This window comes from Paracoccidioides lutzii (genome assembly GCF_000150705.2).
Source record: "Paracoccidioides lutzii Pb01 unplaced genomic scaffold supercont2.5, whole genome shotgun sequence".
NCBI lineage: Eukaryota > Fungi > Ascomycota > Eurotiomycetes > Onygenales > Ajellomycetaceae > Paracoccidioides > Paracoccidioides lutzii.
The window spans coordinates 257,636-281,545 of record NW_015440951.1 but is presented as its reverse complement, the minus strand read 5'-3'; the positions used below and the strand labels follow the sequence as shown (position 1 = coordinate 281,545).

General features: G+C 45.7%; 9 protein-coding genes across 9 annotated transcripts; 6 read left to right on the top strand and 3 right to left on the bottom strand.

Annotated features, from left to right (window-relative positions):
* Positions 1-715: 715 nt before the first annotated feature.
* Positions 716-2,749, bottom strand: PAAG_02263 (histone acetyltransferase ESA1; the record flags this gene model as incomplete). Its single annotated transcript, XM_002795511.1, has 6 exons — positions 716-874; positions 985-2,168; positions 2,251-2,285; positions 2,359-2,423; positions 2,552-2,579; positions 2,667-2,749. The coding sequence occupies 6 exons, from the start codon at positions 2,747-2,749 to the stop codon at positions 716-718; spliced, it is 1,554 nt and encodes a 517-aa protein (XP_002795557.1).
* Positions 2,750-3,356: 607 nt separating this feature from the next.
* PAAG_02262 (pre-mRNA-splicing factor cef1) lies at positions 3,357-5,856 on the bottom strand (the record flags this gene model as incomplete). Its single annotated transcript, XM_002795510.2, has 3 exons — positions 3,357-5,328; positions 5,384-5,761; positions 5,831-5,856. The coding sequence occupies 3 exons, from the start codon at positions 5,854-5,856 to the stop codon at positions 3,357-3,359; spliced, it is 2,376 nt and encodes a 791-aa protein (XP_002795556.1).
* A 256-nt stretch (positions 5,857-6,112) lies between these two features.
* PAAG_02261 (60S ribosome subunit biogenesis protein NOP53) lies at positions 6,113-7,536 on the top strand (the record flags this gene model as incomplete). The annotated part of the gene is made up of 3 exons (XM_002795509.1): positions 6,113-6,246; positions 6,318-7,259; positions 7,323-7,536. The coding sequence occupies 3 exons, from the start codon at positions 6,113-6,115 to the stop codon at positions 7,534-7,536; spliced, it is 1,290 nt and encodes a 429-aa protein (XP_002795555.1).
* Positions 7,537-7,895: 359 nt separating this feature from the next.
* On the top strand, positions 7,896-8,945 carry PAAG_02260 (RNA exonuclease; the record flags this gene model as incomplete). The annotated part of the gene is made up of 2 exons (XM_015844584.1): positions 7,896-8,251; positions 8,321-8,945. 2 exons carry the CDS (start codon positions 7,896-7,898, stop codon positions 8,943-8,945), a joined length of 981 nt encoding a protein of 326 aa, XP_015701632.1.
* Positions 8,946-11,329: 2,384 nt separating this feature from the next.
* Positions 11,330-12,609, top strand: PAAG_02258 (hypothetical protein; the record flags this gene model as incomplete). The annotated part of the gene is made up of 4 exons (XM_015844583.1): positions 11,330-11,483; positions 11,803-11,874; positions 12,037-12,320; positions 12,433-12,609. 4 exons carry the CDS (start codon positions 11,330-11,332, stop codon positions 12,607-12,609), a joined length of 687 nt encoding a protein of 228 aa, XP_015701631.1.
* A 1,126-nt stretch (positions 12,610-13,735) lies between these two features.
* On the top strand, positions 13,736-16,094 carry PAAG_02257 (streptomycin-6-phosphate phosphatase; the record flags this gene model as incomplete). The annotated part of the gene is made up of 5 exons (XM_002795505.2): positions 13,736-13,848; positions 13,955-14,163; positions 14,240-14,761; positions 14,830-15,882; positions 16,015-16,094. 5 exons carry the CDS (start codon positions 13,736-13,738, stop codon positions 16,092-16,094), a joined length of 1,977 nt encoding a protein of 658 aa, XP_002795551.1.
* A 1,944-nt stretch (positions 16,095-18,038) lies between these two features.
* Positions 18,039-18,934, bottom strand: PAAG_02256 (hypothetical protein; the record flags this gene model as incomplete). Its single annotated transcript, XM_002795504.2, has 2 exons — positions 18,039-18,516; positions 18,600-18,934. The coding sequence occupies 2 exons, from the start codon at positions 18,932-18,934 to the stop codon at positions 18,039-18,041; spliced, it is 813 nt and encodes a 270-aa protein (XP_002795550.2).
* Positions 18,935-20,000: 1,066 nt separating this feature from the next.
* PAAG_02255 (mRNA decapping hydrolase) lies at positions 20,001-21,162 on the top strand (the record flags this gene model as incomplete). The annotated part of the gene is made up of 3 exons (XM_002795503.1): positions 20,001-20,067; positions 20,200-20,841; positions 20,915-21,162. 3 exons carry the CDS (start codon positions 20,001-20,003, stop codon positions 21,160-21,162), a joined length of 957 nt encoding a protein of 318 aa, XP_002795549.1.
* Positions 21,163-21,620: 458 nt separating this feature from the next.
* PAAG_02254 (ubiquitin carboxyl-terminal hydrolase) lies at positions 21,621-22,458 on the top strand (the record flags this gene model as incomplete). The annotated part of the gene is made up of 2 exons (XM_002795502.2): positions 21,621-21,672; positions 21,761-22,458. The coding sequence occupies 2 exons, from the start codon at positions 21,621-21,623 to the stop codon at positions 22,456-22,458; spliced, it is 750 nt and encodes a 249-aa protein (XP_002795548.1).
* Positions 22,459-23,910: the final 1,452 nt, after the last annotated feature.

Sequence of the window (23,910 nt, the reverse complement as noted above, 5' to 3'; positions counted from 1 at the left end):
GTCTTTATATTCCATGCACAGTTTAAGTGGCGTTATCCAATCTGTCCATGGAACTGAAGGAAGTAACTATACCTGACGATTATCCGTAGCTACAAGTTTCATCCTGTGGGGAAGCACGTTCTCTTCTACCCGGACAAAACTCAAGGCCAACTTACTCCTTAGTTTAAAATGGCTTTTTTTTCCCGCTTTGTTCTGGTTTCATATTTCCCACGAAGTTATTAAGGAGTTTAACAATAGCAGAACAGCCGTGGCTTCAGGTGTTAAAATAAAAGGAACTACAAATAATTTCCAGGTAGCAATTCGCAGCATTGTAATTCTACCTGTACGGGGATAGGAAAAAGATACCAGCGCCATAAATACCAAACCACCGCCTGCTGTTAGAAAAACATATCCGCCACTCAAACCTCCATAGAAAACGCCATGGCTAAAACAAAGCGGAAAGAGAACGAGAACACATCAATGAACAACCATATAAACTACACGTACGCCTCGCTCGCTCATACCAAAAGGGATTAAAACATAGATCATGCTAAAACAAAAGGAAAAGAAAAAGAAAAAAAGAAAAAGAAAACCAACGAATTGTGGAAAGGCGTGAGGGCATTGGGGAGGGGAGCCCTTGGGCATGTATACCGAAGTAGAGAGCCCCAGGGGCACAAGAGTTAGTAAAGGAAAAGAATTTTTTTAAAAAAAAAAGGCGTATAAAATAATAAAAAATCTACCAATTCCACGTCCGGCTTGACGCAGTAAAAACGGGAGGTTTCCATTGTAACCTGGCAGGATCGATTTTGCGAGCGCCCTTGAATTTCTCTTTCTCCAGGCGCTTTCTATGTTGCTCGATAACCGCGTCTGTGAGCACGATGACCCAGTTTCCCTTCTGTAGAAATGATTAGTATTTAAAATGCCATTCTGGAAGGCTGACAACATATGTCACTTCCTTCAAGGGACTTTAGGCTGGGGTTAAAGGATGGATAAAGCATTTCGTACATTGTATCGCAAGAGATTTAGCACTACTAGCGTCTCGTGGACATCTTTCTCAGTCATCGCGCTAAGATTTGCAAGTTCGCTCTCGCTAATGGACTCCCGACCCGGCTCCATGAGAATATCTACAAGGGTTTCCCTCCAATATTGCCGATATCCCAGGAGCCCCAGGTCGCTGAGTGGTTTTTCGGGGGAACCCAGCTTGCTTTCTCGTTTGCTGAGCTCGTAGCTGAAAGCGATGAGAAGTCGACCGAAGCCTCGACGCTGGTACTGAGGTAATGTGAGAATGCAAGCGACATTATAGCCTTCTGCAGATTCTTTCTCTTTGGAGAAGTATCCGACTAAATGGCAGCCATGCTCGTCTCTTGTGGTCATGCAGTAGAAGAGGAACGGGTCCACGTCGTAGTAGAGAGTTTTGTGGTCCAGGAATAGCTTGCTTAGCAGACACAGATTCCGGCACCAGGTCCGCTGGCGGCGTCCGTCGACTTCGAAGAATGAGACATTATCATCACGGTAGATTTCATTGCCTGGAGGGTGAACAAGGGTGCATTTGGAACGGTGTCTTTCAAAGGAGCGCTTTTGGTCGAAATAGCTAAGGCAAAACTCATCGATATACACCATGTCCGCATCGGTGAAGTGTGCTGGATAGGGTGAAAAGTACCACGGTTCAATCTCGTATTTGCCCATTTGAATATGAGTCAAGTTTCGCACGCGATGTATCTCAGTTGGATTCTGCGTCATGCTTCCATGTGTTCGCAGCTTTTCGATCTCTTCTCCTCGGGTGAGATCTCCGGCGATCTTTTCCTCTTCCTGTTTTATAGTTTGTTTTGCCTCTGCATCAACGGCATCGACCATTTCAACATCTTCAGGCTCCCCGTCTGCCCTTGGAGTATTAACCGACGAAACAGCTTCGCTGCCCAGCAGCGAGAGGTTCGAAGGCATTACGTCATCACTATTCTCTTTCCCGCCTGCTTTGGAGGGGCGGGATGCCTTGCTGATATTAAGATTCTTACCAGCAAGAAGCTCAGGCGCTGTTGAAACCTCGCGACTATTTGCTCGCGCCCGTTTTTGGGAGTTCTTCGGCTGTGCCTTTGGAGCAGCTGCACCAGTAACCTTTTTCTTCTCTGGTTTGTCTGGCTGTGGCCATTCGACTTCCTGGGTAAGGTCAATCCTGGATGCCGGTATCCATTCTAGATGAATAGGTCATCAGCACAATACACCACTCCTGAACGACATGTCAATGTTAGAATAGCTAGATATTTTCTAACATACCATCAAGACGCTTATTGAAATCGACATAATGAACGCTAGGGAAATGATTAGCATGCGACGCTTCAACTTGGAGAGGGAAGAATTAACATCGAAATAAGGTCCGCATACTAAAAGCTCGACCCCCCCTTCCGCTGCCTCATCGACAAAATCTCTGCTTTCCGATGCTCCCCATCCTATATTCATCTATCGTTAATCTCCTTTGTCCTAGAATAGTTACAAGCCCGGATATTTCTGTGTCACGTGATGCGTGCGTGCATGGGTGGGCAGGGCCAAGGAACAAAAAAAAAATAACACGTCTAACCTTTTCGACAAACGCCTTCATACCGATCCTAAAAACGGGCGAAATCAGTACATCTATATGTTCAGAATGATTCCTACCGTGGTGGAAATTATATAGATCGACTTTTTGGGCATACCTGATGGTGTTGAGTGTGGCAAAACCCTTTTCCACAGGATCTGGGGTGCCTGGGGCCTCTTGCGAGGCATCACTCACACCCATATTTTCCCCGCGCTATTTTCTACGGGATATGGTGTTCCTTTGGATGGAAACGGGCGTTGTGGTGGAGATACTGATGGATGATGTTGATGGCTCTCTGTAGCTCTTCGAGTACGCGGGCGAAGTTGAGGGTGTTGAAGATTTTGGCGGTCCTGGGCTTAGAATGGGCGAATGAAGTGATGACGCTGCTTAACGCCACCCACCGAGAGAGTTAACTACTTCCCGAAACTCACCTGACTCCAGCGCCAGGCAACCTTAAAACGATGGCTTTTGCTTCCACTAATGTTAGAATATATATACATATACATGCATATATATATACTGAATATAAGCCTCTTGACAGACGTGTTAAACTAGCTGAATTCAAGGCTGCTGGAGATTCTGAATTTCCTCAAAATGATAATAATGCGTAATTTTAAGTCCATGGAAAAGAGAAGTTAAAACAACCAAAGGAATAGGACAACCAACTATCAACTATCAACGCTGTGTTAGGACATGATATCAATACAAGACTTCCCCTACCCCCAGAAATGGAAATAGAAATGAAATAAAACTGGCATACTGATCGAACCCCTTGACAATGAACCCATCACAATAACCATGCCTCCCACTAATGCCACCCATTCACTGCGTTGCTCTGCAGAGACTCCAGTTCTTCCTTTCGCGACATGTACAGTTCCTGCGCCTCTCGCTCCCGACGAGTGATGAACGTAACTTCATCGCGGAGACCCTCGAGTCTCCGGCCAATGCCAGATTCCTCTGCAAGCTGAAGCGTTCTGAAGGCGTCCAACTCGAATCTGGCCTTTTCAAGAGCCTCACTAGCTTCAACAATCTTCGTCCTAAGCGTTTTTGCCCGAGCTTGGTATCCGCCGTTGTGAAGCGCAATCTTCTTTTCTAGTTTGTTTCCCTCCTCTGCAGTGGCAAGAAGTGAGGCCTGCACGTTTTCGAAAGCAGCCATCATCTGCTGTTCTTGCATCTCATGGTCATCGTTATTTGCGTAAAGAGAAAGCCCTGGGAGGCTAGAGGGTTCACGGAAAGATGTCCATGATGTCGCGAAACTGTCTTGCCAATCCTGCTTGAGGTCAAAGGAAGCTATTTCATCGGTAATTGCTGCACGCGCTTTGGCGAGCTGTGTATCAGAAATGGGGGCCAGTTTTGGAGCTTTCCCTTGGATTTTGGCACCTGGTAAGGGAAATTTACGTGCATCATGGGCGATAAGAGTGGCCATCTCTTGAGTGATCATGTCTAGAATGGGATCTGTAGCGTCTTTGAATTTTTCAATCAAAACGTCCAAGTCGATCACCCTAGGTCGCGGCAGCCCTCGTTGATACACCTGAGTTTGTCGTTTAAATTCTGCTTCAGCTGCCTTTTCAGTTGTAGCTTTATTTCTCCTATCCCGTTCTGCTGCGTCTTCTTCAGAAAGTTCCACCGTGCTAGTCGGTTCCGCTTGTTCTGTTGGCATTTCCTCCAGTTCCCACTCCATCTCCTTCGGCGCTGGAAGGCTTTCAAGTTGACTGCGTAGTTGTCTCCGCAAAAAGTCTTCACGAACCCTCATTTCTTTGGGTGTGCTACCGACAAGAGATCCCATTGCATCTGCATTGATAGCAAAATTGTCTCTAGGTGTACGTAGTGGAGTAGCTCCTGGTATCATTGGCGTGCGCATAGGGGTGGCGCCTATCCCGTTAGTACCAGCTTGTCGGAATGGAGTCGCCATGGGATTCGGCGTAACAAGTGTATGTTTTCGAGGAGCAATTCCTTCAAACCCAGTAGATCCACCACCTTCATGCAACGGCGTATTTTCTCCACCCAGCAAAGACGATTGTGTTTCTGTCAAGGCCTTGATGTTGCGGATTTCGTTGGCGATACGATCTTCTTCGACCGGTGCCTTGGGGGTCCGAATGGGAGTTCCACCAACAATTGTGGAATAGTTGCCGACTAACCCTCGCGTGCCATCATTTTCCTCTTCTCCGGCCATTTTACTAGCTCGCTCTCCAGCCATACCCATCTTCACGATCTCCTCAAGTTCAGTTTCACTGACCTGAGGAGCAGGGAGCACTAGGGCGCGCCGCTTACTACTCTGTTCTGCTTCTCGGAGTTTCTGCATCCGACCAGCTTTTGCCGCTGCTGCGAAGGCAGAATTGCCGCTTTTGTCATTCTTCCTTCTCTTCCTTTCGGCGTCTTCGTCTTGATCGCCTTTCCGTTTACTAGCAACTTGTTGTTTCCTAGGATCAAACAACTCTCGTTGCCGTTCATTTCTGGCTTCCTCTTCCAAAGTATTGTAGAAACCTGGCGCAGCTTTTTTCTCGAAGGGGATATCCGCGTTGTAATCCATTTGGCCTTTTTTGCGGGTGACGACCTTAATGTTAATACCTGCATTTTTCAACTCACGGCGCTTTTGTAGAACCGCAAGGCGGCGCGACTCTTCCAGTTGACGTTCCCGGGCTTTCCTCTTTGCCTTCTTTCCTTGTGTGTTCGCCAGACGGGCACGCGCCTCACTGAGCATCTCCTTTTCGTCCTCATCAAGGTCGATGGTATCGGGGCGAGCCGGTTTGGATTCGGGGTCGGGGTCCAGTTCACCTGGTCTATACAAGATGTGTTAGTGGTGGTAGGATAGATGTAAACCAGGCGATGACGTACCGTAGTCTTCTAACGTCATCGGCACTTGGGGCCGCTGTTTCACCCCCAGCAGGTCCGCCCAGGCCCAGCTCATCGGATTCACGAGCCTCTGCATCGTCTAATAACTTTTGATAACGCTCTAAGCATTGGGTTGCTGTCCTTCCAACAATAGGTGCGATCGTTCGCCATTGCGTGGGCATCAACTTGGCCAGATGTAGCAGCTTTTCATCTTCCTCTCGAGACCACTCGATCTTACGGATAGCGGGATCCAGCCATTCTGCCCACCGTGCTTTGCATTGTTTCGGCGTCTTCCTGGCAAGAAGAGAAGATACTCGCGCCCACTGGTTCAGGCCATATTTGGATACAGCTACCTTCACGATCTCATCCTCAATATTCGTCCTGAAAAAAGGTTTAGTAAGTAAATATAACGTAAGTAGGTGAGGCAAGGCAATGAATATAGACACTTACCAGACTCCACCTTTGACAACAGGCATCTTGATTGTGTTGTGGATGGCTTGACTTGCGGTTGGTTGCCATTTAATTGGTGGTGAAAGTTGTCTAAGGAGTTAATATCAAGACACATAAGAATTTAAGCGCGGTAGCCGCATTAATTTGGCGCTTTTGCCGCCAGCCAATCAGTCAAACGACCGAAACCCAAATTTTCAGACAATTCGCAACGTTATTTCGAAAATTATCGGCCGCTCAGTACCACCAGTTACGAGTGAGCGATACGGGTTATATGCTGGCAAAATGGTGATAGCAATAGGGGCACCACATCAGTATAAACAGCCTTCTCGAAAGGGAAAAAAAGCATGGAGAAAACATGTGGATGTTACTGAAGTCGATGCGTGCCTCCAACGAGTCCGGGAAGAAGAAATCGAAGGGTAAGATTATGTTTATCGTAGTTTTATTTGGTGTTTAGAATGTATTACTGAGGTTTTCTTTCTTACTACAGTGGTGTCATTGCCGAATTGCCGTCCGACGACCTTTTTATTATAGATTCGAAAGGTTCAGATGAGATTCAACGAAAAGTGAAATGTATCAAAGCCCTTAAATGTGATGAGATACTTGCCCGAAGATCCGCAATTCCAGCAGTCGGTGGCCGCAAGCGCGGGAGCTCTAAAGTTACTGATGGAATAATTGAACCGAGAAGCAAGCGGACCAAAAGCGATTGGGTTACTCATCAGGAGTGGATGCGGTTGAAGCAGGTTGCGAAAGCTGCGAACCCATTAGAGCAGGACATTGATAATAGGATAACACATGATCCCTGGGCCGAAGAACCCACTTCTGGGCCTACAGAAGAAACTAAGTTCAATTTCCTAGAGAAACCAAAGCCTATTGTCGCACCTCCTACTACGAAGCTTCCACCACTTTCATTAGCAGCGAACGGAAAACCGGTGCCGTCAGTGCAGAAACCCGATGCTGGAATAAGTTATAACCCGACATTTGAAGACTGGGACCGACTTCTAACCGAGGAGGGCCAAAAAGAAGTTGAAGCTGAGAAGAAGCGCCTGAAAGAGGAGAAAGCAGAACAAGAAAGACTAGCGCGGATCGAAGCTGCAAAAAATGAGAGCGAAGAGGCCCGATCGGATGATGAGAGTGCTTGGGAGGGTTTTGAGAGTGAATATGAAACTCCTGAATGGTTGAAGAAAAAGCCACGGGAAAGGAAAACCAGGGCTCAGCGAAATAAGATAAAAAGAAGAAAAGAAGTTGAGAGGAAGGCAAAGTGGGAGGCACAGATAAAGAAGCGAGAAGAGCAAGCTGCTCAAATTAAAGCAATAGCTGAGGCAGTGAAGGCGAAAGAAGAAGCCAAGAAGCAATTGCAAAAGGCCGACGACGAGTCGTCGGCCGAAGGAGATGACCGAATTCTTCGGAAGCGACCCTTTGGGAAAATCCCGTAAGCCACCCTGTGCCACTATCCGCGCATAGACTTTACTAATTTGAAATTTGTTCTTCGTAGGGTTCCCGAAAAGCCTCTAGAGCTCGTCCTTCCGGACGAACTGCAGGACTCTCTTCGTTTGCTGAAACCTGAAGGCAATCTTCTCGGGGATAGGTTCAGGAATCTCATAGTTCAAGGCAAACTTGAAGCCAGGAATCCAATCACGCAGCCGAAGAAGGCGAAGAGGGAATATACGGAGAAGTGGACCTACAAAGATTTCAAAATTAAACCCTGAATGAATAGGTAAATTGGTGTTTTGACTGAACACAACATAGTATGAATTCTAGCAAATTAATGTGATTCCCTATACATTTTTCTTTTCTATTCTTCGGCAACAATCAAGAAACATTGCACGGAGCACTCGTACAGCTGTGAGCGCATGGAAAAGCTTTATTATTGTTTCTGTAGTGGCTTGTGCCTTTGTTTGCCTTGTTTGCATCACGTCATAAGCGCGGATTTCAATAATTATATTCTCCGCATCGAACCCGCTCCAGCAAACATTTCATTGTGCGATACCTTAAATTAAGGAACAAATCTCTACTAATTTTTCTCTTATCAGTTCTGGAATGCACAGGTAACATTATTTCCATTGGAATGGACCTGAAAAATCTCTCAAGCAATTGGCGAAAACTTCAAGCAACCCTGAAAAAAGACAGCCCCTCTACCACCCAAGAGCGCAAAACAAGTGCTCCGGTCGGCAAGGATGGAGTAAAAAGGAAGCGAACATCGCTTCTGCCATCCTCGGTGCCAGAGAGCAAAGGCATAAAGGCCAAAAAAACGTTCAAGAGACGAAAAATGGGGTCAATCATATCGACAGCTGCTGCAGTGGAGGAAACGGACACACATTCCATAGCGGCTATTTCGCAGCGGAATGGATCTACAACTTCCATAGTACAGGAAAAATTGCAACCTGCTGGTGAAGCAAGGATTAATGAAGGATTATCTCCTACGTTAGTTTCTGCAACACCTAGTTCTACAGTTACTTTCCATGTCTCCCTACAATCTAACAGCTCCCATAGTGCTACAGTAGGAAAATACGTTGCAATCGACTGCGAAATGGTGGGCGTAGGTCCCAATCCAGATCGCGACTCAGCATTAGGCCGCGTGAGTATCGTCAACTATAACGGCGAACAAGTCTACGATTCATTCGTTCGGCCGAAGGAAACGGTGACGGACTGGCGGACACATGTGAGCGGGGTGTCACCGAAGCATATGGCGGAAGCTAGAGAACTAGAAGAGGTACAAAAGGACGTTGCGAAAATCCTAGACGGTTGCATTTTGATAGGCCATGCGATCCGGAACGATTTAAAGGCGCTGCTCCTTAGTCATCCAAACCGAGATATACGGGATACCAGTAAACATCCTCCGTATCGTAAACTTGCTGGCGGAGGTTCACCACGTTTGAAGATACTAGCTTCTGAGCTGTTAGGGTTGGATATACAAGGAGCCGCTCATTCGAGTATAGAGGACGCGCGGGCAACTATGCTTTTATTCCGACGGGATAAGGAGGCATTTGAGAGGGAGCACGCGAAGAAATGGCCACCGATACGTGCACCCATAGATAAAGAGAATCATGGAGAGGAAAGTAATGGGAGGAAACAGATAAAGGGGAAGAAGAAGAAGAAAAAGAAGGGAAAGAAATAGGTGTTGTTATAGAGGAGTAATTTCAAGGTTTTTATAGAGGACGGAGTTCCAAGGTTATTTGTGTTGGGCACCGTGATAATGTTTAAATACCCACCAAGTCGTATGCAGTGATGCGTATTTGAGCTTGATATTTTTGATTCCAGCAACATATATCCAATTTATTGAAGACCATGCATTTTATTCGCATCTTGCGAGCTTCAGGATGGTAGTTATCTCATATAATGCAGTCAGAATTGTTAGTTAGCTAACGTAATCCGACATCTTTTTGATCACGACACCTATTTGATCAACCCCCGCCATATTGACAAATTTTCAAATCAAGCAACAACTACTAGGAATTATATATAGAAATTATATAGAACTTATCCTTATGTCTGTGAGCAGCTAGGAGCTTTGTGTTTCATACTGCCACATTTACTACAGCGTGGTGGTGCTCGCTTTTTTAGTTCTCAGATTTGAACCCTCAATTCTCCCCTCAGCGGGCTGATTAGGCTCCTGAGCCTGAACAATCATAATCTCTTCCTCAGCTATATACGTACGTGCCTTCTCTCTCTTTCGTTTCTGTTTACTGTTGGCAGTTCTCAGCTGCTTGACTTCCTCCGTTAAAAGAGCAATCTTATGAATGGCCAGCTGACATCCTTTAACTAGCTGATCAAGAGTTTGATTTGTGGGATTAGAAAAAATAATTGTGTGACGTTTAATTTTATTGCTCTGCCGTTCCAATTGGGTCACATTGCGGGGGGTCTTGGGGGTCCAGAAGGATTGGAATCCGTGGTATTCATGAGCTGATCCTGGCGGGGCAGGAGTATGGAATTGAGTATGTAGCTGAGTAAGAACCTCATCTGGATTGAATGGAATCAAGCCCGTGGCTTTGAATCCATTTCTTATAGTAGTATCCTTCATATGCTGCGTAGCTGATTAGGAATTCATCCATGTCAATATGATTGATCTCCAATCTCATGCTCTGCTCAATCTTCCTGCCATACACTCTCTTTAGTGGTGAAAAACAGCTCACATCTGGTGGCTGCAGTAGATGAGAGAAGTATGAGGAGGCATATAAAGAGCTATGATATGATGATCCAGAGAGAACTTGTCAAATCCAGTTGTAGCAAGACTGCTATGTCCATTCATAATCAGCAGTCTATATCTGCCAGCTGTACGAGCCTCAGGATGTCTGTTGAATAACTCGCAGTCATATTAAGCCAAGCTCAACTGTAGTCCAACCCTTCTCGCTGAGACCAATTTGTCCAATCCGCTGGCAGTTGCTCGTATCATGAGGATTGAGGAAGCTCACCCTTCAGTATGATCATAGGAGGTAGACTCCAGCCTGTAGCATTGACTGCCTCAATCACAGTAGCTCATTTTCTATTTTCTGGCTGTATAAGAGATGGCTTCCCCTCTTTTTTTTTTTTTTTTTTTTTTTTTTTTTTTTTTTTTATAGCTCTAGTAATTACCCAGGCCGTTCGTTGTAATAACTCCTATAAGAAAGCCAATCTCATCAAAGTTGTACGTATCCTCCGGCACAATTCATACTTCTTTATAGTATTATCCACCAATATAAACCATTCGCGTAAGAGCTTTAAATCCTCGCATAAAGCTCGCTCGTAGTTATACTTGCGTGAGAATCTAGTCTTCAGTTCAGAGTGCCGTTTGATAAATCTTTCCACTCATCTTCCTCCCACAGTTGTTGTAGCAGCAGATTCTCACGTTGAAAGTATTAGATTGGCCATATCTTGTATGATCATGATTCAGGGCTGTCCTCTCTCACCCATGAATATTATTCATTGAACTAGAGATTCTTCTTCTGTAGAGGTCAGCTTTCGATTTTTAAGTTGAGAATTTGAACGCGTAATGCCTCCGTATAGTCTATAATATAGCAAAGAGTATGGGACGCGAAATGACTTAGCAGCAGCTCTAAGAGTTGAAATTTGATTCATTTTATGGCTTTAATAGCTAATAAAAGTTTAGCTTCTTGATTAGAAGCTTCTCTGCTGAGGGTGATTGCCATATGGAATAATTTACTGACCTGGGAGGGCTGGAATGAAAGATTGATCAAATAGGTGTCGTGATCAAAAGGTTGATTGTCAGATTATGTTAACTAGTTAGCTATGTTAGTTACCTAGTTACACGCATACAACGCGTCGCGGAGAACGAATATTGATTAAAAGCAGCAAAGGAGAGAAGAAACCTATTCTCCCAACATCTATATATTGAAAACCATTTTAGTTCAAGCTTATATTCTTTTTTTAATCCTGTTTGTTGAATTGGCGTGTACGACTATCGAATTTTGGAGCGGCAAGGCGGTGCAGAAAGCATCCCTTGGGCTTTTTCTACTCTTTCCCACCCGCCCCCAAAAATCACCGACGAAGCTGGAAGATCTCAAAATGTTTGCATTACGACCACCTAAAAGGAGCTCTGATTTAGATCGAGAGTGCCCGTCAATTACTCCAAACATCCTCCCGTGCCGGATCCATCATGACGGACCTGTCGAGATATCCACGAGATATTGGGATCCGGTATTCGACAGCAACAACCCCGGTAAGATTGGAGTACGCTCTTTTGTTGAAATCTTTGTATCTTTGCTTCTCGTTCATTTTGCTTGTTTTTAAACCTCCTACACAGTACTCCATTCGCCATGCTTTACGCTATTCCAGTGGGTGGTGGTTAGGGTTTGCAAATCGCAGGCTACGTCGTCAGAACTCAGGATATTCCTCATCCATGGGATGGGTATACTGGCTTTCAAAATAATACGTTTTGTTGCATGTGCCTCTCTGTGTTTTTTAAGTCTACTACTGTATTTCCTTACAATGCCCACTTCTAAAAGTTGTAGCAAAACGCTGACGTTTATCACATCCAGTCGCTGCAACTGCATACTTTCGCGGCAGAAAACTCAGAGGCAGAAGAGTTGCTATTCCGGAGGGATATCAAGGTATTCTTCCTCCTATATCTCAATGCAGTGGGAAATAATGCCAGTTTTACAAGGCAAAGGGCAAACATCCTCAAAACAGACAGCCTTGAGAAGCAATCGCTTTGAAACAGTTGTGAAACAATTAGTCTAACTCGTCCAAAAATCTTTGGGGGAAATAATCAGGGGTGCTTGCGAGTCAAACAGATCGGATTCTCGAATCACAAACATCAAAATCAGGAATCAACCGGGATAATAACCATGACCGTACACGGGGCAATTTCAATGAAGATGGGAATGTGGAGGAGGAAGAAGAAGAAGAAGATGATGATGATGATGAACCAGTGACGACGATACTCGAGAAGGAAGGTACATTTTCTGAGTTCGTGGTATGGAATCACCAAAAGTTGCCTGCGGCCGATGACCCTTTTGTGAAAGGCGTCAGTGAGTGGATTCAATTTGCCGAGGCGGTAAGTCTTCAGTTCTTATATCCTGTGGTAGCCCATATTGTGTTCCCTTTCCACATCCCATCCCCGCCTTTATTCATTTATGGCAAGGAAGAACTCGACTCTGTCATTCTAGAAACAGGTACATCACGAACTACTTTTGTCAATGGAATTCACTTCATTATGGCATAAGGAGGTATTTGATCAATTTGCTAACTTTGAACGCGGGGCGCAGATGCACCTAACACCATCAGATGAGTCGCAAAAACGTCAAGAGGAAACGAGCGGGGGGAAGGACGAATCAAAATCCTAATTGAGATCCGCGCCTTTAGCTAATGAGAATAAACTTCATCTTTTTGTTGATAGCTCTCCTTTTTTGGTAGATGTACGGAGTATGTGCCTATCCAAGTCCCACGCTTCTCGCGGAATGTTACCATCAGTCGACAACCTCTGGATAGAAAGTTGCGACCCGTAACGGGACTTCTGAAAAAGACCTCGTCCTAAACATGGTTAACCATGAACAAATATAAACGAAGAGCAATATCACTGCAACTATGCTACGTTTAACCCGCATTGTGGCGGAGCACCTAAATCCATGGCACTGACCACTAAAAGTGTCGGGGAGACCCAGCAGGCTTGACCCAGCAAGCTTGAGCTCAAACCACGAACAACAAAGTAGCATCCGCTGCACGTGTGCTCCAAACCCAGATAACCTTATTTACACCGAGCAGGGGCCGAGAAATAGCAATGACACCCTGCCCAAGATACATCAACAGCCAGCAGTACCTCACCAGTCACTGCTCCCAAAGTTGAAGATAACCGCCGTTAGCGGTTGTGTATTAGTGAATACCTGTTAGTACATGATAAGGGACGCAGAGTAACGTGACGAGCAATTAAACTTGCGTATTCCGGCGCCGATAGTTAAGGTTCGTTTTTAGTTGTTGGTTACTACCGCCGGGCGACGGGTATCGCGAACCGTATCGCGAAACCGTTCAACCTAAAACACAACCCCCAATTTCCCCTGCAACCAATGTATCTACACTAAAGCTGATGTTCATTTTACTTAGAATGTTAACAGTGCACGTGTAGCTGACCTTGGATGTCCATTCACTTGTTCCAATGCTTCTCCTGTTCCTATGTTGGTAATATTCCGGGCCAGCCCAAGATGCTCTCAGAGCGTGGTATTAGCTCGATCTGGTTTTCCGCCGACTGGCTGTTTTTCAGCTCGTTTTTCGGTGTCGTTGATCATCAGTTACACAACTACAGCGCAAGGTCACCCTCAAGGCTCAATCACAACCATGGAAGAAAGACTTAAAAAAGGAGCTACCCCAGCACCTTTTCTTCCAATTCTTCTTTTTCACCTTTTCTCTTTTTCTTAAACAGGCGTTCCCAGCTGTCCATTCATTCATGAATCGCAGCACTCGCAGTTCTCTTTAACCATGAAGTTTTCGTGGTTTGCTAGTGTTGCGTTGTTTGCTTCCGCGGGTCTGGCTCAGTCCTTCCAGCGGCTTGGAGGATGTCCTAAGCTAGGTTGTATCTTCCCGCCAGACCAGTATGTTGAGCCATTGTTTTCTATATTATAATTGTACGCGCAGGCGAAAAAAAATACCTAGACTTGTTAAGGTGCATAAGAACCCGGGATTTAACTTATTTTCTAGGGCGGATTTCTTGGCTGGGCAATATTTTGATATTCGTCTCGAGGTCCATTCGCCTGTCAATGGTTCCGAAGCCCGAAATGGGGAGCCAGATCCCAACTTTACTTTCACCATTACCAAGAAGGGCCGCAACAATAAACCACAGAAAGCAACCGATTTCTTCAATGTGAAGGAGCCTGAACTTGAGAAATGGGACTTCACCTGGTACGAAGGTTAGCTGACTGCCCTTGAAGAAATGCAATTGAGGCTGGGAGTTTATGCATTCTAATATATGCGATGATTGAAAAGATCTGTTTGCACGGGACGAGAAAAAGCCTTCATTGGTGAAAGTCACATCCAAGGCCTATCGACGTGTTGCGCTTTATCAGCCTGGAGAGTACGAGGTAACCCTCACCTACTATGATGGCCAGAAGACAACAGGAACGTGGCTGGTTAGAGACCTGGCTGAAGTCCGCAAAGCGAAAAACGTGATCTTATTTATTGGTGACGGCATGACGACTAACATGATCACGGCCGCCCGTCTAATTGCTCATCGTTCCGTCAACGGTAAATATCAGAGCAAGATGGCACTGGACAAGTTCCCTGTGCTTGGCCATCAAATGACCCATTCTTTGGATTCATTCATAACCGATTCCGCCAATTCAGCCACCTCTCTTTACACAGGTCATAAAACCACCGTCAATGCTCTAGGTGTATATAAGGACTCGTCGAAGTCAGTCTTTGATGATCCGAAAGTCGAAACCATTGCCGAAATATTCCATAGAGTTTATCCCAATGCGGGCATTGGAATTGTTTCTACCGCTTTCTTAGGTCTGTTTTGCGACTCGTTGTGTTTTTTATTCCCAGTGGCAGTGATAAATAAACTCACTATTTCCTAGCTGATGCAACACCCGCTGCTCTGACTTCGCATACCCGGGACCGGGGACAATATGGGCATGTGATTGATACCTTCTACCATGGGGTGACTAATTACTCCTGGACTGGATGGGATGGTCCAGATGTTCTGTTTGGCGGCGGAGCTGAGAACTTCCTCCCCAGGAAGTCCCACAAGAACCAGAATTACTATAATCTCTTTGCTGAAAAGGGGTATAGCATTAGCTGGAACAACACTGCGCTGGCTGAGGCCCCCAACAACCGCAAAGCATTAGGTGTATTCTCTACCGGTGTCATGGCGAAATGGCTGGATCGAAATATCTACCCAGACAACCTCAAGAACCAGAAAAACCATCCAGATGGTAGCGACAAGGATGCTCTGGACCAACCAGGTCTCAAGGAAATGACCCTTAAGGCCATCGATATCCTCAGCCACCGCAGCTGCAAGGACGGGTGGTTCCTCATGTCCGAAGCCGCCAGCATTGACAAGCAAATGCATTCTCTTGACTACGATCGCGCTCTTGGAGAATTGCTTGAGCTCGACGACACCGTGCGTGCCACTATTGAAAAGCTTCGCATTCTCAATCAGCTCGAAAAAACTCTCATCCTCGTCACAGCTGACCACGGCCATGGCTTCGATGTCATGGGCTCCGTCGACACGAAATATCTTAACGCCCAAAAGACGGACCGCGAAAAGCGCGAAGCTGTTGGTGTGTACCATATGTCGGGCCTGTCTCAGTACACCGTACAGACAGAAAGGTCGTTTTATTATAGCGAGGGTGTCCACTTCCCTGCGCAATGGGATCCTCGTTATTCACTTTTCGCGGGTGTGACTGCGAACCCGGATCGAAGGGAAAACTACCAGGTGCACAAGGATGGACCCCGAAAACCTGCTGTGGAGTTGGAGAAAGGATCAGATAACTACTATGTTAATTATAAAGATGCCGTTTCTGGGTTTGTGATTAACGGTACTTTGTCTGTTTCAGAGGATCAGGGTGTGCATTCTTTGACGGATGTACCTGTATTTGCCATGGGGCCATGTCAGGAGTTGTTTGGAGGTATGTCACCATCATCTGCTTTTGGACCTTTTTGTTCCCCACTTTGCTTTTTTGGCTATAGAGCGAAGTGTGGTTGGAAAGGCAAACTTCTCAATCTGACTAGGATGTTAACACATATTTTCCAAAATCTAGGCGTCTACAATAACATCGACATATTCTTCAATATCGCCAAGTGTCTTGACTTAGGGAGGTCAAAGGAAGCAAATAATTAGGAGGTGGGGGGGGGGGGGGGGGGGGGGGGAATATGTTGACTTCAGGATTGCGATGAGCAGAAACTGGCTGACTTATTGAGAGTTTTTCAAGAATACTCTGTTTCTAAATTCGGCTTCGCTGTACCCGGCTGTTCGCCAAAGGTGACCTAATACTTCCTGCTACTTACTGCTACTATTTGTATATACATACGTTAACTACCTTTCAAGATCTTATTATAATTTACTCTCATGCGGTAACAAAATGGTTACACGCTATACCAATTTTCTCCTATGTAAGAATATCGATGCTTTTGTCTATCTCCTCGTCTTCCCCTATCTCTTTTTTATCAGAGTTGTGTAAATGGGAGAGGGGGGAGAGGATAGGAGGGATAAGAAAGGAGACGTGATCAGAATTGAAAGATAGGGAAACGATATCAAATACATTCGTTTATCACTTCTTCAGAACCGGAACTCCCAATACTGCTAAGAGGTGGAGTATCTGCCCTGGTGGAGATTTGCCCAAGGCTATTAATAAATACTGCAAAGCAACGGCGGTCTCACTACCCCCCCGCCAGCAAACTAAGCCCCCAAAAGCATAAATTTAGGAATACGACAACGATGAAAAGACTACGTTCAGAGAAGGAATAAAATAAATCTAATCCAGTGAGCAGAATGGAAGATGTCGAGGCCACATTCCATTGACCTGCTGGATCTGAATTCGTTAAATCTGCTTCTTTCACTCTGGACTCTCACCCAGATAACTAGGTGGTTAACTACATATTACCCAATTGGAGACTGAGTCCATCTACACCCCCCAAGCTGGAAGTTTCAATGCCTTCACTGTATCTCTTGAATGATAAGACTGAAGAAGATGAAGCTGATTGAAGAACTGTAAAAATATGAAGTGATACGCTTTGATGGCACGACTTTATAATTTCTAGTTACTAACTAGTCACTGCCAGTCAAACTACTCCGGTCACCAAATAACTGCATCGAACTGCAAATCAATCTGTGTTGTGGGAGTGCGAGATTTGATGCTGCAGCCAGACAGAAGTCGACCTACACGGTCATGGAAACTGAAACCCGAAGGTTCCTCTGTGGTAAATCAAAACCCTTGTTCTTCATGTAGGCGTTAGTTCACGATATGCTATCTCCAGGAGAGGGCCAAGTCGAGCAATTTTATAAATTTAAAGCAGCCATTTTGGGCTCCTCACCCAAAATTCCTGGAATCGGCTGCCGAGGGTGAAATGAATAAGCGTAGCCGCCCGATGGTTTACGGAATAGAATCCACAGAATCAGGTCGCCATCAGAGAAAATGCCTCGCTCTATATTGTCGGTGTGGTTTGGGTTTCCTGTTTGTTGACTGTTTTTTAAGTCGCATCTGCATTGGAAGATATTCTGGGACCTTGATGGGTGAAATGCACGGATATATAAGCTTATGGGCAAGGCACACACAGAAGCCTCGCGTGGTTGGTAATCAATGCTGCATCTGCCATGCAGTGAGAGTTGCTGTGTTCCGCTCTAGATATCGGAAAACGACGTAGAGGAAAAACAGACTAGTTATGTATAAATCTAATTATTATAAAAGTATATACTGTGTATACGTGCATTGGATGGATCTCTCGCAGACATTGTCAAAAACGTAGTGGACACGCGCATTCCACCAAGCTCTGCGACAGGATTACGAAGAAACAAGAAGAGGAAGAAGCAGGATGGGTATTTTGCGTGTATAGCGCCGCTCGTCATACTAGATCGCTCGAATTTTCCAAGTATTAACCGGTAACCTCAAAAGAAACTGAAGAATATATATCAAAAGAAAAGAAGGGTAAAATAGAGGAGAACAACAAAAGGTGAGTTAAATGAAGCCTCTCGTTCGTCTCTCACATGATCGACAAGACGTCATAACTATTGTACATTTTTACTCGACAGCGACAACGGGTGACGCAAGAGGGGGTAAAGTAGAGGCTATTGGGAAGCACCCATTTCGTGCAGGTGTCCCGAATCGAGTTCCAACAGCTCTGGAGGCGGTGGGATGGCTTTTATTGGGACGGCTTCATAATCGGAAATTTCAGACTTCTGTGACTTTTGCTTTCTCTTTTGAAGAGCGTTACGCAGTAGCCACCCTATGATGATGAGGAGGAGTACCGTAACAGTTACGCCGATTCCAATTCCCGCCTTTGCGCCGCTTGACAAGCCAGAAGATTGAGCAGGAGGTTGAGCTGGATTGGGTGGAGGGGCTGTTGTAGCTGTTGGAAGATCCGTATTCATCCATCGTATAGAAATACCATATGCATTAAGGCCCCAGGGTTTGGTCTGGGTCAGAGTCGTAACTGTTCCACTTATAGTTGCAGTGTAGCTCATGGGAGATCCATCTCCTGATCTCAAGGTGCACATATGGTCCTGATACCACAAGAGACTGGACTGGTTCTGGCAGGCGTAGCCGCTGAATATTACGCAAAGCAAGAAAAGAGTCAGCAACCACACACCTCGAAATAGTCTGGGATGAGAATAAAGAGGCCATCTTACTTTGGACAACATGTCGCCCTTGTTTCTGTCAACGTTCCAACGGCAATTGTGTCGCTCCTACAGATGAGATACCCAGAAGGGCACACACCGGGGGAGTAATAGGCACTCGAGGAGACTTGATTAGTTATCCACGGCAGATATCCACTGGGAGGAAAACACTCTGAAGAGCGGGCTCCAAGTTCATAAAATGTTCTCGTATCAGTCGACTCAGTCTCGGATACTGTTGCCACTCCTGTTGTCAAAAATTGGTACACGTCTGATAAGCAGGAGCCCGGAGGAGTGAACGTGGTAGGCAACGCTGGCTGGCGTTGGGGTGGTGATAATGGAGATGACATCCTCAAATCAGCAGGTCACAGTGAGGATTTGCAAGAGGAAAATATGTCACAATGAGTCGTAATGTGTGATCCACGGACTGGTGTGTTTTTCTGTTTTCGGGCGATGTGAAAGGACATCAAGGGCAAAATATGATTGCAGTTAATGGCAGTTTCCCGGTGGATGTATGATTTTTGCGCGCGGATGATTTTCAGCGCCTCAAACTCCTTCAAGGCTAAAGAGAAAGGAGGTGGTCTTGCGGGGATGAGAGAGCTAATTTGCCGTCAATATGTGCCATCAAACCCATTAATAATCGCAAGAGTAATGGAGCAAAATTAACGGCAATAATGAACATTAATATCACAAAAACAGACATCGTTGCCATACCGCCCTGAGAATGCCAACGACAGCCATCAGGAGGGAAATTAGAGCGAACGGTTCTCAAACCGGACTCCTTAGGAGTTGCACCACAGAGAGTTCATGCTCCAAAGATATGGTCTAATTATAATCCACGAGGGGACCATCATGATTGGTCCACGGGGATATCATTGTATCAGAGCACATTTAACAGACGGGCGGGTCCAATATCAACCCGAAGGCGGTTGCAGTACATTCACTTTCCAGCAGGGCGGAAGTTCAGGTTCCATAGAAGCGGGGATTAATTACGAGTGATCCTCTGCCAACCAAGCCAGGATGATAGCATCCTAAGCCCCGTAGGATTTCGGATCATGCCAGGAATGGTCTGACAGTTCTGACACTGGCTCGGTCAGACTGGGATTTGTCGGCAAGAAAATAACAACAAAAATTGCTGAGCTTTCATCGGAGAACGACACAGGTGACGCAGGCAGGTAGTGATTAATTAGTCATCCGCGGACAGTGCTAGTTAACTAGTCCAGCTGCTGTCAAACCTTGGAAACTGTAAAAAGTAAAAAGAACGTCTCGGCTTATTACATTTTGCCCCGCAAACACGAAATATATAATTTTTCATCGCGCTCAGCAGCGAAATATAGCCTTGGAAGTCCTTTCAGACACTGAAGCCTACCAATTGAATACAAGCAATTGTGGCGGAATGCAACGTCTCCCAACGCAATGGCTGACGGACAAGAGGCGGAGAGTTTGATACCGAAATTCAAAGTCGAGAGACTGCTCAATCAAGGTTGGCACTCTCTCGACTTCATTCCCCCAGGCTTAAATGAACTGTTGATATCATTTGCGGGCTGATATATCTTTCTATGTTTCTCCACCTATGCTTTACTATCACACTGACCATCCCTTCCAAACCGCGCAGATCAAAACGACCGTCGCATATCCATCCTTGGCTCTATCGATAACACTCCTGGTATCCTAATCGCAGAAAGGGCTGCTTTTCTTTCGGACCCAGACTCCATAAGAGCATTCCTTGGGGCGCTAACTAACGTGACCAATCTGGGCGCCAACGATATATATCGGTGGTACCTGGCGTCAACCGGGCAAAATCACGTCTCGCCTCCAGACTTGAAATTGAATCTCATCTGGCCTTGCACGGAGCAGCATATCTTGAAATACTCCGCTCAGAATTTGCGCATGGTGACGGAAACACCTGAAATATATGCAAGCTATGTGCGTCCCTACATGCAGAGTAAGCGAGAGAACGGCAGGTTGAACTGGGTGCATAATATCGTAGAAGGGCGCAAGGAGCAGGAGGATGTGATACTTCGAGTGTCTGATTCCGAGGAGGGTTTTTTACTTTTGCCCGATCTGAACTGGGATCGTAAGACTCTGGGGACCTTGCGACTTCTTTGTTTGGTTGAGAGACGTGATATTTGGAGTCTGCGGGACCTGAAGAAAAAACATATTCCATGGTTGAGCCGCATGAGAGAGCAGGTGCTAGATGGGGTTGTGAAAGTGTATCCTGATCTTGAAAGAGACCAGTTAAAGCTGTACCTCCACTGTATGTATACGGAACTGACCAGATTTTCCATATATTGCTTTCTACAGGCCTTCACTAACTTTTTGCCGTCTAGATCAACCAACTTACTACCACCTCCATATCCATGTAGTCAACATAATGCTAGAAGCAGGCACTACCCAATCTACAGGCAAAGCTTTTGGTCTCGAAAATCTGATCTCACAGTTAGAAACTATGGACGGCTGCCTTGAAGCTGGTATGGCGGACGTTTCTCTCTCATATTTCATAGGTGAGCAAAGTGAATTATGGACAAATGTATTCGGGCCTTTGAAAAGAGGGGAAGAGCCTAAGACAGCTGGATGAAAGTTGCGGGGAACCATGTTTCAATGGAGGAGGATGTTTATCATAACTAGAAGTAGTAAGAGTTTTACAAGACGAAATACATTCTCGGGGTTTTAATCTAATTGGGTCTAACTACACCAATTAAACAGGCAGATATGCCACGCAACGAAGCAGTCATCTTTTATTTATCATAAAAGAGCCGTAAATGCCCGCAGGACCATCTAGTTCAATGTTTCTGTTAAAAGTGTCTTGATCACATGCGACGCTGAGCCCTAGAGAGCCTAAAGCAGATTAGGCGCCAAACCGAGTCAAACCTTGGGAAGTTCCCCGCAAAGAAGCTTGCAGGCATGACCGCGTTCCAACATCAAATATCCAACTTTATAACAACAACTATTAAAATTACTGAACAGTGTCCTGTCAAAGCGAGGGAACATATCCTTAATCAGTAATATTTTCTGTGTGACCTCCAGTATCTCACTATGGCAGGCAGTCCTGATGTCCCCGCCAAAGCCAAGGCCTTTGTTCCTCTCGGTGAGCATCTTGTTAACCCCCTTAAACACCCGAAGCCGCGTGATGCTGCTACCTTTAGCAGCAAGTAAATATATTAACAATCCCGCAGAAAACAATGCAGAAGTTATGTCGCACCTCATCCACCAACTAGGTGTCTCAGATGCTATTGGCTTCACTGACGTCTACAGCATCATTGACCCGGATGTCATCGCCTTCGTACCCCGCCCCTCCCACGCCATCCTCCTCGTTTTCCCCGTAACTCCAGCATACGAAAGCTGGCGCATAGCAGAAGACAAAGACATCCCCGCATATGGAGGCTCCGGCCCCAACGAACCCGTAACTTGGTTCAAGCAAACAATCCGAAATGCCTGCGGGCTGATCGGACTCCTGCACGCTGTTAGCAACGGTCCTGCTAGGGACCATATCACCCCTGGCTCAGATCTAGAGAGGTTGCTGCGGGACGCGGAGCCACTGAGGCCTGGACCTAGGGCAGATTTACTATATGCCAGCAAGGCGTTGGAGAATGCTCACGCTGATGCAGCGAAGAAAGGGGATACTTCCGCACCAGATGCGAACACCAAAACCGATTTGCATTTTGTATGCTTTGTGAAGGGGAGTGATGGGCATTTGTGGGAGTTGGATGGGCGGAGAAAGGGGCCTTTGGATCGTGGGGTGTTGGATGAGGATGAGGACGTCTTGAGCGAGAATGCTCTAAAGCTTGGTGCTTGGCAGTTCTTGAAGAGGGAAATAGAGGCCGAGGGCGACCTAAGGTTTAGTTTGGTTAGTCTGGGGCCGGTTTTTGACTAATTTGTTTGGTGAGCGGATAACTGATGCGGCGTGGGAGAGGGCATGCCTTTTTTTGAGTTTTGCACATGATGTGGTGGTTGGTTGATGGTTAGATCCGTATACCAATCATCATGGTAGGTCGTTCATTGTTGTAATCGAAACGATCGCGTCACTTGACTAATGACTCCGTCAACAAGCAATCATGTAACTATTTATTTCCTCACGGAAATAGAGTTCGAATTTGAAATGATTGCCAACATAACCAGGGGACGAACACTCTTAGCACTTCTGCTCATACCCGTGCCTAGGAGTCTTGGAAACGCCCTTGACGAACTACTTGACAAACAGACGTTACACGGATGATATGAGTGGCAACGAACGAAAGTCAACCATTGTTCCTCTTGAGTTCTCTCATCTCCCCACCAAACCTGGATAAATTTTGTGGCGCTAAAATAACATCCTGTCCTTTCTTCTCGAATTTTAACAGGCTGCTTTCAATCTGCAGGGTCACAGTAATACCTCCCTTCATGCATGGGGGCTGAGATTTGGTGGATTTTGATACATGGGACTTGCTGAAAACAAGTGGTGTAAGCATTCCAACTTTGACATTGTCCGACGGCATTGACGGGCCGAGTTTTGGCAAGATGTATGCCACAAATGAAACCCCTAACCTGCAGGGCTATGCGGTGGGCACATGGCATTCGTTATCTGGCCTCTAAGAATGCTTTGTCTAATCATAGACCATAATTCAAACTTGAAATAATAAGCGGTTTAACGGTAGGGCCGCAGCACAGAGCCAATTAGATGCTGCAACAATCTAGGAGGCGAGAAGACTATTCCGCTTGATCTAACTACAAACTTCTTCCTCGTCTTCTTTTTCTTTTTCTTTTCTTTTCTTTTCTTCTCTTCTCATTTTCCTCCCTTTTTCCCTCCCTTTTTGACCGTGAACATTTCAATATTGAACAGGATGTCAAAAGTGCGTGTCTCGCTCTAGTTGAAACTAAACCCAACTGTTGAGATTAGCGCCCGATGTTTCGTGTTGTTCTCTTTGAGGTCAATATGCGCTCACAACTATGACTTAACTGTTAGTTATCTCCGGCAAATTCAGGATGAAATGAAATCCGAATTGCTATCGTAGATCTATCCCAGCTAAATGTTGGTGGAGATGCACCATCCACTTGGAACAAATTCGTTGGCGAAGCACCTTTCCACGCATTAGAATATCCGTACTGTGGCATGTCCAATCAAGGTTTGGACGATGTCCATCTTCCTACAAGGCATGATTATACTTCAGCCACCGAAACAAACGTCCAGCACGAACAATATGATTCGCTCCTCGAAGAACAATACCTTTCTAGCCTCACCATGAGTTGTTCTTCTGGTGGACAGCAGAGTTGACAACATACATATATCTTTTAAGCTCTACGTCTTTCGCTAACATCGCGTATAGGATATGATGTTATCGCAAGGCTA